General features: G+C 44.3%; 1 protein-coding gene across 1 annotated transcript; it reads left to right on the forward strand.

The window, feature by feature from the left end:
• Positions 1 to 315: 315 nt before the first annotated feature.
• Positions 316 to 13,006, forward strand: GJA1 (gap junction protein alpha 1). The gene is made up of 2 exons (XM_081141616.1): positions 316 to 509; positions 10,108 to 13,006. The coding sequence occupies exon 2, from the start codon at positions 10,124 to 10,126 to the stop codon at positions 11,270 to 11,272; it is 1,149 nt and encodes a 382-aa protein (XP_080997742.1). The 5' UTR covers positions 316 to 509; positions 10,108 to 10,123; the 3' UTR covers positions 11,273 to 13,006.
• The last annotated feature ends 487 nt before the right edge of the window (positions 13,007 to 13,493 follow it).

Consider the following 13,493-nt stretch of genomic DNA (forward strand, 5'->3'; position numbering starts at 1 on the left):
GTTTGTATTTACTGTAACATATATATATATACGTTCCTTTAGAGAAGTTTGTAGTAGTGTAAAATCTTACACACTGTTACTGTCTCTGGACTTTGGGTAAAACGAGTCCTTGTCATCCGCGAACTGGGTAACTACGAGCGCAGCGCTCGCGGCCCCGCTCGCCGCGGACCGGCCGCAGCTGCGCCCCGACCCCGCCGCGCCCCCGCCCCGCGGCCCCGGCCGCCCCGCCCCGCTGCCCGCCTTCCTCCGCCCCGCCCCTTCCTAGCCCCTCCTCCTCCAGCCAGTGGCTTGAAACTTTTAAAAGCTCTGTGCTCCAAGTTAGAAAAAAGCTTTTACGAGGTACCAGCACTTTTCTTTCATTGGGGGAAGGAGTGAGGAGAGCACCGGGCGGCAGCCGCCGCTTAAACTTTCAGCCCAGACCGGTCGGGCGCCTGCACTCGCCCCCGCTCCGCGGGCCCTCAGGAGCTCGGTCAGCCGGCGCGCCTGCTTCACTTCTTTTAAGAGGAAAAGTAAGTTTTTTTTAAAAAAACTTTACCTGTTCGTTTCTTTTCCTACCAGTAAAACCTAACTCAAGTTTTTGAGTGTGTTATATAAAGGTGCCTTTGACCCGACGCCGTAATTGCAAGGATGAGCTTGAAAGTGTTTCTGTCCTTTGAAAATGTAGATGGAACGCTCGGTGTTTATTTTCTTGGGACTGTTCAAAAAGTTTTTATTAACAATGCAACAGGTAAAAGAAGAGGCAGACCTCTCTGATCTGAATGCAGCACTACTTTCCTGGATATGTGGCTCCTCGTCTGAGAGTGTACTTTTTTTAAATCAGTAATAGTCTAGGTGCTTTGGAACTGGGGGGGGGGGACTAGTGGGGGGCCTGGGGTGGGGATTTGACTGACAATGTCACAAAAATCAAAGTGCAAATTTGCTGGGCTTGCTCGCCCTGGAATCCCGCGCCGGGTGCTTTTTCATATGGAAATCTTGACTGATGCTAACGGCCTCGCGGAGCCGGCCTCTCTGCAAAGTGCTTTGTTAGGACCTCGCGGGTGCTTGACTTCCACGTGGTCCCCTCCTAGAACTGGCCCGGTAAACAAAAAGGTATACAAGTCAGTGTGGCAACATTGAGGGTTTTAAAGCGACAGTGAAGAGCTACTTTGTTTCCGCAGCCAGTGTGGAAAGCGTTGAGCCCCTGCAGGAGGGCCACCTTTCACTCAACCCCTGTGGCGGTTCGGGGGGGTGCAGGCCCCCGGGGGGTCGCGGGTGGGTGGCCGCTTGCAAAGCATGGGGGCGGGGGCAGATGTCCAGAGAAGAGCGCATTCCGGGGTGCGCGTCCGCAGTCGCCTGCTGAAGCCAGAGCTCCTAGAAAGAAGATGAGTCGGAGTTCCCCGCGCAGCGCCCGGGGGAGCCAGGTCCCCGCTCCCGCCCGCCGGCCCCCGACCCTGCGCGGGCTCCGGGGCGCCGGGCGGCGCTTTTGAGCGGGATCCGCGGGTGGGCGAAGATTACCCCGGCTTGTCAGTAAAAACTAGGGTTCAACTTTCTTTAATGCTCTTTCTGGTGACACATTCTGTTAGCGTGCTCGCTAAAGACTCTGTCTGTCCCAACTCCACGGAGTGATTCGCTTAGGTTTGAGCTGTTAGCCCCGAGAACGCCGAAAAGCAATAAAAATGAAAGCTGCGGGGCGGGGGCCGCGCGGGGCCGGGCGCGTCCTCGGGGCCGGAGGTCTGGCGAGCGGGGGCCCGGGATCCTTCCTCACACGTCAAACCCGCTCCGGCCGGAGTTCCGCCGCCGAAAGGGACGCGGGGGGGCGGGGGGAGCTGCGGGCCAAGCGGTACAGTGCCGGCGGACGATCCTCGCGTTAGCGGGGCCGCGCAGCGCCCCCGACTTCGCCCCGCGCCCGGCGCCTCTGCTCCCCCGGGCACCCCGCTGTCTGCGCGCGGCTCGGGACGGCGGGATGCCTTGGGGACGGCCGCGCTTCAGCTGCACTTGTGACTCTCCTGGAAGTTCTCGAAACTTCCCAAGAATGTGGGGCAGGGCGCGGAAGCGGCCCGGGGGTCGGGGGCGCGGGCGGGGGCGCGGTGGCGAGACGCGGGAAGGGCTGGTGACGCGTCCACGGGGCTCCTCCGGACGGGATTGGGAAACGCGCCTGCGCTTCCGAGCAGCGGGTCGCCCCCACGGGACCCCTCGGCGGCCAGCCAGATGTTTCCTGGGCGCCTCGGAGGAGGCTCGTCCCCAAACGCTGCCCCCGGCCCCGCGCCCGCGGCCCCCCGGCAGCGCCCCCGGGGCGGGACCCGGGAGCTGCGCAACCTTGGAAAAGGGCCCTGGGCTCTGTTCGCAGGGGCTCCATTTCTTTGGTTTCCCAAACCAGGTTAGTAATGAGAAGATGCGTAATTTCACCCTCTGGAAAATTGGGCAAACTGGAACTCAGTCAAAAGGGGCCCCCTGGCAATTTAGAAAATAGACTATGAGGTTTTTTTATTTCTTTTTTAAAGAAAAGCCTAATTTTTACTCTGGTACAAGGACTCTTGAAGATAAAAGGCTGTGGTGATGCAGAGATCTCATTAAATGAACACCATCCCAAGAATGAAATGAGCCAGTTAGATAGAAAATACCTCAGGGGAGAGGAATGAGTTCTCCCACGCAGGCCTAATTGCCGGGAAGTGACACGGAGGGCGGGAAGTGCTCTCTGTCCTGGCCGTGTTGATTCCTGCGCTGCTGAAGCGTGTCCCCACGACGTGGGGTGCTTTCTAGTTCCCAAGGTCGGGGTGTATTGTCACCTGTCCTTTGCCTGGAACATGCAAGGGCAGTGCTTTGCTCTCACTCCCTGCCCTGCTTAAACCTTCCACATTGTTTCTAATCCCGTTTGGAGCTCATCAGCAGAGGCACACTCAGCCCCGTGCAGTGCGAGGCCTGCGCCGGCCCTCCCTGGGAAACAGTCCCAAAGACGCTGCAGGGAGCATCTGAAAAGGGCGTGTTTTCAGACATTGACAGTTGCTTTGTTATTTAAATGTTTCCAGTTCCTGCGCGGAGCAGGGGGGGACCCATAATATAGTGCATTCTTCAGTTTCACTTATTAGCCCGAGGTGTCCCTAGGTGTGAGCCTCGGCCTTTATGTGTTACTGGGGGAGAGGAAATGATAGGAATGTCACCAGTGATTAATACCTTCTACTCCACCTTTCCTGTTCTGACTTCCCTTCAAGATCCTCAGCTGTTTGAATAGATTGTTGAAGCTCGTCCACACTCACCAATTCAGCCCTGGAAAGAAAAGCAAATTATCTTGTGTTTATTATTATGTCAGTATTTAATACGGATAAGTCATGTTAAAAACAAGTCTCCAGAGTTTTTCCTCTGTGGGAGGTTAATTAATTTCTTTTTTTTGTATCCTTGGGATAACGGCCTAAATTCTCCACCTTGCCTGCCTAAATTCACCGTTTGGCTGTGTCTTTTCAAACTATATTTTGCCAAAATTAAAACACAAACCATGGTGACATATATATATATATTATAAACTAAATGACTTTAACCTTAAAACGTTCCATACCCTTCATCTGAATGTCTGTACATTCAGATGAAGGGAATGGAAGGACTTTCTTAAAAGTATATGTTTTATGGAAGAAAACAGACTGTTCTTAATACACTGGGAGGGTTCTAGGTGTGTGTTAAATGAAGTCAAAATAACGAGGCTTTTCAGTAAAAATAGTCAGTGTGGAGGTGAGCGTTGGGGGAAACATCAAGATCTGCGGGAAAGTGTTTTTCAGTCCATCACTACAATAGAGGAAGGTGGCTTTCAATCTGCAGCTTCTTCTGACCTAGAGTATTTTGTCTGGCACCCCTGAAGCGGCCGTGAGAAACTTGTGTTAATGGGGGAGTTGGGTGATGGCTGTTGAACTAGGAAGGGGGTTGGATCACCCCTGTCTGGCAGACAGTACCTTCCCTTCCGGGGGAGTTCCTCACCCCCTCTCATTGTTCTGTGGAGGCAGATGTAGGCTGACTATGCGATGAGGGGTAAGAGCCAAGGAGAGAAAGGCTTGTTGCTGTGTTTTTCACCCTCCACAAAAAAACTTCATGCAGTCCAATGCTATGCATAAACTACCTGAGGAAATGTAACGGTGATATTCTGTACAAAGGAAAGTTTAAGGAGAATCAGGGAACCAGAGGCAAAATTTTAAATTGAATAGATGTTTACATGGACTTTGCTACACCACAAAGATAAGCTAACTGTCCAGGTAAAAGGAAGCAAAGTTTGTGTAATTTCTGCTGCACTGGGGATATTTTCCATAGTGCCTGATAAATTACATAACCTCCTGCATAGACTGAGACTATGTAGTGATGTTAAATTCACCAGGGTAAACATCAGGTCTTGCTCTTCCTCTTCAAATCCCAACCTTCGCCCAGGATTTGTCATCCTTGAAATCAGTGCGAGTGTGAACAGGCTATTTCTTCTTGCAATTGAGTTCTCAGTGACAATGAAATCATGTGGCACAACCAAAGTAAGAATACCACAGAATTGGGGGACAACAACATGTTTTTGGTGTTATTTTTAGATCTTAACCTGTAAAAATGTAACAGTGAAACTGAATAAACATCTAAGATACATGTTGCAGTTTTGTAGGCATCCAGATCACTCTGATCCAGTCTAATAAACTCAAGAAGCTCTGAAAGAGCTTTATTATTATTATTATTGTTATTATTAATTCAGGCCTATTGTTTGCTCAGGAATCACTTGAAGCATGTTTCAACAGACAGTTCTGTTTCAGCAATTGGCACTTGAAAATTTAATAGTCTGCATAATGTGAGATACTTACAATACTATATATATTTTTTTACTGTGAAAGTTCCCTTTTTCAACTAATTTGAAACTTTAGAAGTTTGGGACACATACAATTAAGAGAATCCCAAGGAAATGGTAAAAAAAAAAACAACTGGTAAGACCTGTTCTTTGTGGGGTTTTTTTTTGTGTTTGTAAAGACCTCATTTAATTCATTCAACAGATAGTTATTTATCTGTTACACTTACTCTTTTAAGCACGGGGTATACAGCAGTGGACAAAACAAACTCCCTCATGGAGCTCACGTTCTAGTTGAGGAAAGCAGATAGTAATAAAACCCTGTAATGGAAAGAGACAAACAATGAATAGGTCCAGATATAATATGTCAAGCAGAGCTAAAGGCCATTAGGGGGAAAAGCTGGACAAGGGGAATAGGAAGTGACAGGGCTGGAGTGAGGGCTGAGGAGGTGTAACCGGAGCAAGGACTCAAGGTGAGGCTGTCGGCCATGCAGATGGGGCAGAGCTGATGCAGGCAGATCAGCGCCGTCGCTTATTTTTTCAAGATTGTTTGAGGAGGACAGGTTGGCAGGCAAGTTGACCAGGCTACGGATGTGAAACCTGAAGAGATGGCTGAGACCAGACTAAGTAAGAGCAGGAGTGGTGGTGAGACTCAGTCATAGTCCGGGTTTTAGTGGGGAAGATAAAGCTGTAGTATTTGCTGATGGGTTACGTCAATTATGTGTGGGTATGAATCTTACCAAAAGAACATCTGGGTGTTGTAACTGTAGAGGAGTGGTCAAAATTGAGCCCACTCACACATTTACTGCAAAGGACAGGGGTTCTTGTACGTGGTAAAGATAGTAGGAGGGTTTGCATTTTAGTGTTGGGGCTTAAAATATTTTGGTCGTAGTATATTAGAAACACACACATACTGCTTCCCTTTCCCCCAAGAAATCCATCAGATGATTTTACCAAGAACTTCCATAGACATTTCATTATGCATTTTTAGACTTCATGATTTTATGCTTTCAAATATTAACCACCTTTATCTTCCCTGAGCGTTTACTTTCCACCATACAAAGGTGATAGCTATCAAGTCTCATTTTAGTTTTCAGCAATTCTATAGACCTTTATTTTATTTTAAGTCCCCACTCTCAAATCATTACAGTTGTCACTTATTGGGAAAAACTTTAAAATTTAAAGGAAAATATTTTCTAATTCTAGTAATTATTAGGATGTTAGTGAGATGAAGTGATTTGACTGCAGCTTTGGCACAGTGATTTGTTTTTAAGATTCTGGCAAAAGAGATAGTCAAAGGTAATTTAAAATTGAGGCTTTATTTTCATTTTGAATGAAGTATTTCAATTCTTGTGCTCTTGGGGGGTGCAGCAGGTGTTGGCGGAGTGACATTGACACCAGGGTGGTAGGGACAGTAAAGGGTGAGCTCAGTTCCCAGGTGTCCAGAGAGCCTCTGTTCCTCATGCTGTGCCCCCTTCCCCACCCCTCATCTTCTTTTCAACACTCTATTCCTTTCTGCTCTCCTGGATATTTTGATCAAGAGAGCACCAAAAAGGTCAAGAAACCATTATTTTGCTTCCTAGCCTGAAACCTTACTCCAGAATCACCTGGTGGGTTTTTTTGTTTTGTTTTGTTCTGTGTTTTAAGAAACAAAAACCTGATTTCCTAACCCCCCACCCTCTTCTCTCAAAAATCAGACTCATTCAGACTGTTGAGTGCCAGGAATGTATGTTTTTAAACAAATGCTGCCGCCCGGCCGGGCGTGGCTCAGCAGTTGAGCTTCGTCCTAGGACCAGGCGATCAGGGTTCGATTCCCGGTCAGGACACATGCCCGGATTGTGGGCTAGGCAACCGATCAGTGATTCTCTCATCATTGACGTTTCTATCTCTCTCTCCCTCTCCTTTCCTCTCTCTGAAATCAATAAAAGATATATTAAAAAAAGAAAAAAAAAGAAAAAAAGAAAATAAATGCTGCCAAGTGATATAGTTCAAAAACCACACTTGTAAAGGGACCAGAGGATCCTCTCAGGCTGGTCACACTTGGGTGCCTGTGGCTTTTGGCCTCTAGTCTAGATCACATAGAAAATGTGATCCAACGTGATAGAAAGAAGGCACAAGAAAGGGAAGGGTGGTCCAGCGGCTGGAAGCCTAGACTCCTAATGAGAACTTTGCACAACTCCTTAACCTAGACCTTTGTCTACATATAAAGTCCCAGCTTTGGAACCTGGAGGTGAGGGCATGAACATACATGATATTCGTCCATTGGCCGTGGTTTTCCTATGTATCAGATAAGGAATATACTTGTATTTTGGTGAATGTGAATGAGGTATATGGCCTGTAAATCACTTCCAAGGATTCTGTAAACATATAATTATGCCCTTTCCTTAAAAATGTACATTAATTTTTCAACTAAAACGCGAAAAAATGAAAATATTATTAATTGGGGGGAGGGGTTGGCAACCATTTGACAGAACTTTTGATTCACAACAAAGTGAACAGCTACCAAAAAGGTTGCTGTTTTTGTTACTTCTCCTTGAGAATCACAAGTATGAGCCATCACATTAAACATTATCTGATGGTCTCTGTGATAATGGTAATGACAGTGTTCCAGGATACTGAGTGCCCAATTGGATAATTCATCTTATTCAGATGAAAGAGCATAACTCATTAATGCAAATGAAAACTGCGTGGGTGCTTAAAGGAAAGACAACTTTGCAATTAAGTTGTTGGGGTATTAATAAACAACTGCTACCTAGAGATTTGCCCGGTGACCTAATTCACACGCTGTGGGAGTACGGGGTATCTCTGTGGCATCTTGACATCATATGAAAGTCAATTTTTATTTGGAATAGAATGTAAAAAAATGTAGTAGTTAATTGCCACAAGCATCTATACAATCATATTTTACTTTGTATGGTGATCAAACATTGACCAAAATGACAACTTCTCAATGTGCCTGGTCGTATTTCTAAATATGTTAAGTTTGTGTTGAACCCCATCATTGCGTAAATGTGATGTGTATGCAAACAATTTACCGTTTTACACTTGATTGTTTCTGTTGTTCCCCCCCCACCCCCACCCCTCACCACAATTGAAATATCTGAGCAAAAGCAGATGACACTGGCAAAATGTTGTAATTCTCTACAAACAGAATGAGGGCCAATTTACACATCATCACATAGAAACTGTCTATTGATATAGCTCCAAAAAGTTTGTTGTTTGTTTGACCCTCGTGGACTGTTCTTCATTCCCAGTGTAGTACTTTCTGCTACATTGTAATTTTTTTTCCTTTTACATTCTCTCACCATCAAACTGTTCATCAAAGCTAAATTACTCTCTCACACTTCAAGCCTTCCCATGGTGATTTAACCCTCTCTGTCAGTCCTGCGATCCTTTGTTCTTGTTTGACTGCCCTTTTCATGCATCAGTTTTACTGTCTAATTTGTGACTAAAGAATCTAAAATGGGCCTTTCTAAAAGTAAAAGGGATGCTCTCTTTTTATGACCACCGGCAGAGCATTATTTCTGCGACCTGCCCGGTCCCCTCCCACGCTTACCCCAGCGTTCTTTGGCACCAGTCCCTAGGCTGTCCTCGAAGATACCCATCATCTGCTAATTTAGATAGCTGGTGCTTAGTTTAATTTTATGGATCAGCCATCTCTTTGTTTCATTCAGGAAATCACAGGCCATGTTTCCTTTTTTTTTTCTCCTGGCTCTATGGCCAAGAAGTGCGAGCACCAGACAGAACTGCAGTGTTGGGTCACGGGGAAGACTCCCTGGATTTCGTTTACTTCCTCCAAGGAGGAGGCAGCTCATAGTTCAATACCAGATGAGAAACCTCTTTATATTCAAATAATGGACCTAATTCTAAGAAGCCTGTATAATCCTGCTTTTAGTTACATGGTTTACAATGTATTACTAAGCTTCTGGGAAGTCTTTGCTTTGCTTGTTTTTAATTATTAAATAACCTTTGACTACTTCACCTATTTTTAAATTCTCCAATTGCTCTTCTCTGCTGAAAATTACACTGCTCTCTGTGCCTGCCACATGCGATGCTACTTATTTCCTCTCAGAGTTTGGCCCTCACTAAGATCGTATATATAGCAAAGCACGGAAACGTTTCTAGCCGTAAGCCAGCTTTCTTATAATTTTAGAAGCAGTGTGATGCGTTGGAAAGCCTTGGGCATGGGCTCATAAGTCTTCTTCTGGCTCTACTGATAGCTTAACATTTCCTGTACCCTTAAGACCTCAATTTTCATCAATTAAATGAACTATTACTTAATTAGAAATATAATATGAAATAGATAAATAACTTTTGGGATATCTGCCATCACTGCAGACTTGAGTATTTTTCTCATGTCTAATAATGGGGAAGTTCTAGACTTAGATAATTAGGTATTGATAGGCTGAAGGCCCAAAGCCCAGAAAGGGAACTTGAAGTACATATAAAGCAATAAAAAAATGAAAACAATCATTTTTACTAGAGGTAAACTTTAAAGTGGTCTTTCCCCCCCCCCCCCCCCCCCGCCCAGGCTACAATTAGGAGACAAATTGAAGTTTTACTTGAAATGTAATGGGCATTTAGTTTTTGTTTTTGAAAGGAGTTTCCTGCATATAATGACACATTGTGTCAAAATGGTGCATTTCAGTAGAGCATATTTTATTTGGGTGGAAGACAGACATCTGAACCACTAAGCTACTGCTTAGGAAAAAACAGAAGTATAAATGACCATAATATACAGAATGTACAGATTGTTCTTGAAATACCAAGGAGAAACATTTCAGAATACAATTAGGAATTAAGTGCTGCGTGATAAGGTTTTGAAACAGGTTACATACATGTGTTTCTGCACGTATTTGTGTGTTCATGGGTGTCCTCGCCTCGATTCTTAGATACCAGGCTTTTTGAATAACATGAATCAGCATTTCACTTGGGCATGCATCCAGACACAGGCCTGCCAGGCAAGAACTGTCCTCATTTATCAGACGGATAAAATAAGAGGCACTTAGCAGACAGACAGCTCCTTAAGTCGCTGTGCAGAAGCAGTGGTTGAGCTACTAATACATCTTCACAGGTTAAGACTCAATTTAATTGGCACATAGACTCTCTTGCTTCAGTGTCTTACTATATCAAGAAAATTGTAAAACCTTTACGGGGAGGGGATGGGGCAGGAGCAGTTTACACTTGTTTTTATTTTGTTTTGTTTTTTGTAAGATTGCTAGAAAACTCTGAAAACCTTTTACAGTATTTCCACTGTCAACTGGAAGAAACTATATATTGAACTAATCATTTGCAGGCTGTGATCATTCAGTTGTCTTCTTGTTTCCTTTCAGGGGGCGCCCAGGCAACATGGGTGACTGGAGCGCCTTAGGCAAACTCCTCGACAAGGTCCAAGCCTATTCCACCGCCGGAGGGAAGGTGTGGCTGTCAGTGCTCTTCATTTTCCGGATCCTGCTGCTGGGCACGGCAGTGGAGTCAGCCTGGGGCGATGAGCAGTCGGCCTTCCGCTGTAACACTCAGCAGCCCGGGTGTGAGAACGTGTGCTACGACAAGTCCTTCCCGATCTCTCACGTGCGCTTCTGGGTCCTGCAGATCATCTTCGTGTCTGTCCCCACGCTCTTGTACCTGGCTCACGTGTTCTACGTGATGCGGAAGGAAGAAAAGCTGAGCAAGAGAGAGGAGGAACTCAAAGTCGCCCAGACCGACGGCATGAACGTGGAGATGCACCTGAAGCAGATTGAGATCAAGAAGTTCAAGTACGGGATCGAAGAGCACGGCAAGGTGAAAATGCGAGGGGGCTTGCTGAGAACCTACATCATCAGCATCCTCTTCAAGTCTGTCTTCGAGGTGGCCTTCTTGCTGATCCAGTGGTACATCTATGGATTCAGCTTGAGCGCTGTGTACACTTGCAAAAGAGATCCCTGCCCACATCAGGTGGACTGCTTCCTCTCCCGCCCCACGGAGAAAACCATCTTCATCATCTTCATGCTGGTAGTGTCCTTGGTGTCTCTAGCCCTGAACATCATCGAACTCTTCTATGTCTTCTTCAAGGGCGTGAAGGATCGTGTGAAGGGCAAGAGCGATCCTTACCACGCCACCACCGGCCCACTAAGCCCCTCCAAAGAATGTGGATCTCCCAAATATACTTATTTCAATGGTTGCTCTTCACCAACTGCTCCCCTCTCGCCCATGTCTCCTCCCGGGTACAAGCTGGTTACTGGAGACAGAAACAATTCTTCATGCCGCAATTACAACAAACAAGCAAGCGAGCAAAACTGGGCTAATTACAGTGCAGAACAGAATCGGATGGGACAGGCAGGAAGCACCATCTCCAACTCCCACGCACAGCCTTTTGACTTCCCCGATGACAACCAGAATTCTAAAAAACTAGCCGCCGGACACGAACTGCAGCCGCTAGCCATTGTGGACCAGCGGCCCGCCAGCAGAGCCAGCAGTCGCGCCAGCAGCCGGCCTCGGCCTGATGACCTGGAGATCTAGAGCCAGGCTTGAGAGCATCGAGATTCCACGCAGTTGTGGAGAAGAAAAGGGTGCTGTGGAAGGTGCACCTTGGGTGTTCATTTCGCTCCAGTGAAGGTGGTACTCAGCAGCCTTCCTCGTGAGGCTTAGAAAACACAAAGATATTAGAATACCTGGGTTGATTGGGGGTGTTTGGGATAGGTGAGTGGAGAGGGAGGGGATAAGGGAGGTACATGTTGGTATTTAATGTAGTTGATTCAAAGAACTTAAGTTCTAACTAAAAGTTGCATTAGGTGATATGTAGGTAAGGGCTTTTTCTCTCCCCCTACCCCTAAGAATAGTTCTGTGTTATGTGAAAGAGTGGGTGATATTTTGGCTAAATACTTTTTGTTTTACCAAGAAACTGAAATAACTTTGTCCAGGAAAAAATACTTTCTGAACATCGTATTTCTTTTTTTACCAAGAAAAAGACGGAGGGTTGTTCTTATGTCCCTGCTAAAACATTCCATTAAAATTTGCACTTTGAAGGTAAGCTTTCTAGGCCTGACCCTCCAGGTGTCAGTGGACTTGTGCTACTATATTTTTTTATTCTTGGTATCAGTGAAAAGCTCAGACAAGGCCCACAGGAAAAGACTTTCCATACATTTGCAGATCTCAGCCAAGTGCTATGTACATTTATTTTTTTTACATCCACTCACATTTTATTGCCATCACTTTTTCATCATTCCTCAACTACCATTCACATTCATTTAATGATATCTGTAAACATTTTTAAAACAGTTGGGATTTCACTTAACATTTTTTGAGTTGAGTCAGGGAAGCAAGCCATGTTCAATATTTAACAATCACTTGTATGTGTATGTGTGTGGAAGAGTGTGTTTTATTTGTCATGTATTGGTACAAACAGATACAGAATAAACTCACAAACACAGATTTGAAAATAATGTACCCACAGTGTTCAAGTTTGAACCTTTCTCATGGATTTTGTGGTGTGGGCCAATAATGGTGTTTACATTATAATTCCTGCTGTGCAAGTAAAGCACACTTTTTTCCTAAAATGTTTTTCCCCATGTATCCTATTATGGATACTGGTTTTGTTAATTATGATTCTTTTTTTCTTTTTTCTTTTTTTTTAGAATATAGCAATAATGCTATTGCTGAAATGAATGATTTTCTGTTTCTGAAATGTAATCATTGATGCTTGAATGATAGAATTTTAGTACTGTAAACAGGCTTTAGTAATTAATGTGAGAGACTTAGAAGAAATGCTTAGATGGACTATTAAGTGTGCCTAAATGAATTTTGCAGTAACTGGTATTTTTGGTTTTGTCCTACTTAATGCACATTAATTCAGAACTGGTATTCTGTTATGAGCTTGACAGTCTTTTGGAGTGACCAGCAACTTTGATGTTTGCACTAAGATTTTATTTGGTATGCAAGAGAGATCAACGGCAGTTCAGTAGTACACATGTAACTAATTTATTTGAAATATATCTTAAAGAAACCTTCCAGTTTCTTCAGATGTCTTTTTAAAACTCATCACAGATGATTAGTGAAAATGCGGAATTTCATACCTTCTTGCATGCCATCTACATAAACAGTTTTATACAATGAGAAATACTAATTTGTTTGACATTCCATGTTAAACTACTGTCATGTTCGGCTTCATTGCATGTAACGTAGGCCTAGCCCATTGGATCATGTGTTCTGGAGAGTGTTCTTTATTCAATAAAGTTTTAATTTAGTGTAAAGATAGCCTCTGCATCTTGTGTAATTTCTAAAACTTATTGCATCTATTCACAGTCATCAAAGACATTTCCATTCGTTATGAGTATTTGGGCAAATGAGATTCACAAGATTCAGGAATCTCTGAAAGGACAATATTTATCATTGGGTAGGTTTAGTGCAACATTGTTTAACATTTTTGGATAGTCAACCTAGAAGAAGATAAAGTATATAACTGTTAAATTTGGAATATATTCAATTGATGAGGTTGCTCTGTGACAAAAGAATGAAATAGATCTATGATTCTATTATTTCAAGATAAAATAAGATTTAAAAAATTCTTAACACCCAAAGAAAACCAAATTATTTAGAGGAAGTAGAACAATTCTGGGCAATTGATAGTATTGCTGTGATTTTAAATATTAAGTATGTATATTAACACTTTAAGTCACATTTCAAAAAAGGTTTTTTAACTTGGGATTGTTTACATAAGTATTTTATTAGCACAAAGCTAACT

Source organism: Miniopterus schreibersii, assembly GCF_964146895.1.
Source record: "Miniopterus schreibersii genome assembly, chromosome: 6".
NCBI lineage: Eukaryota > Metazoa > Chordata > Mammalia > Chiroptera > Miniopteridae > Miniopterus > Miniopterus schreibersii.

Excerpts from the sequence above, each read along its gene's own strand:
- GJA1 (XM_081141616.1), top strand. The coding sequence starts at position 10,124 with ATGGGTGACTGGAGCGCCTTAGGCAAACTCCTCGACAAGGTCCAAGCC.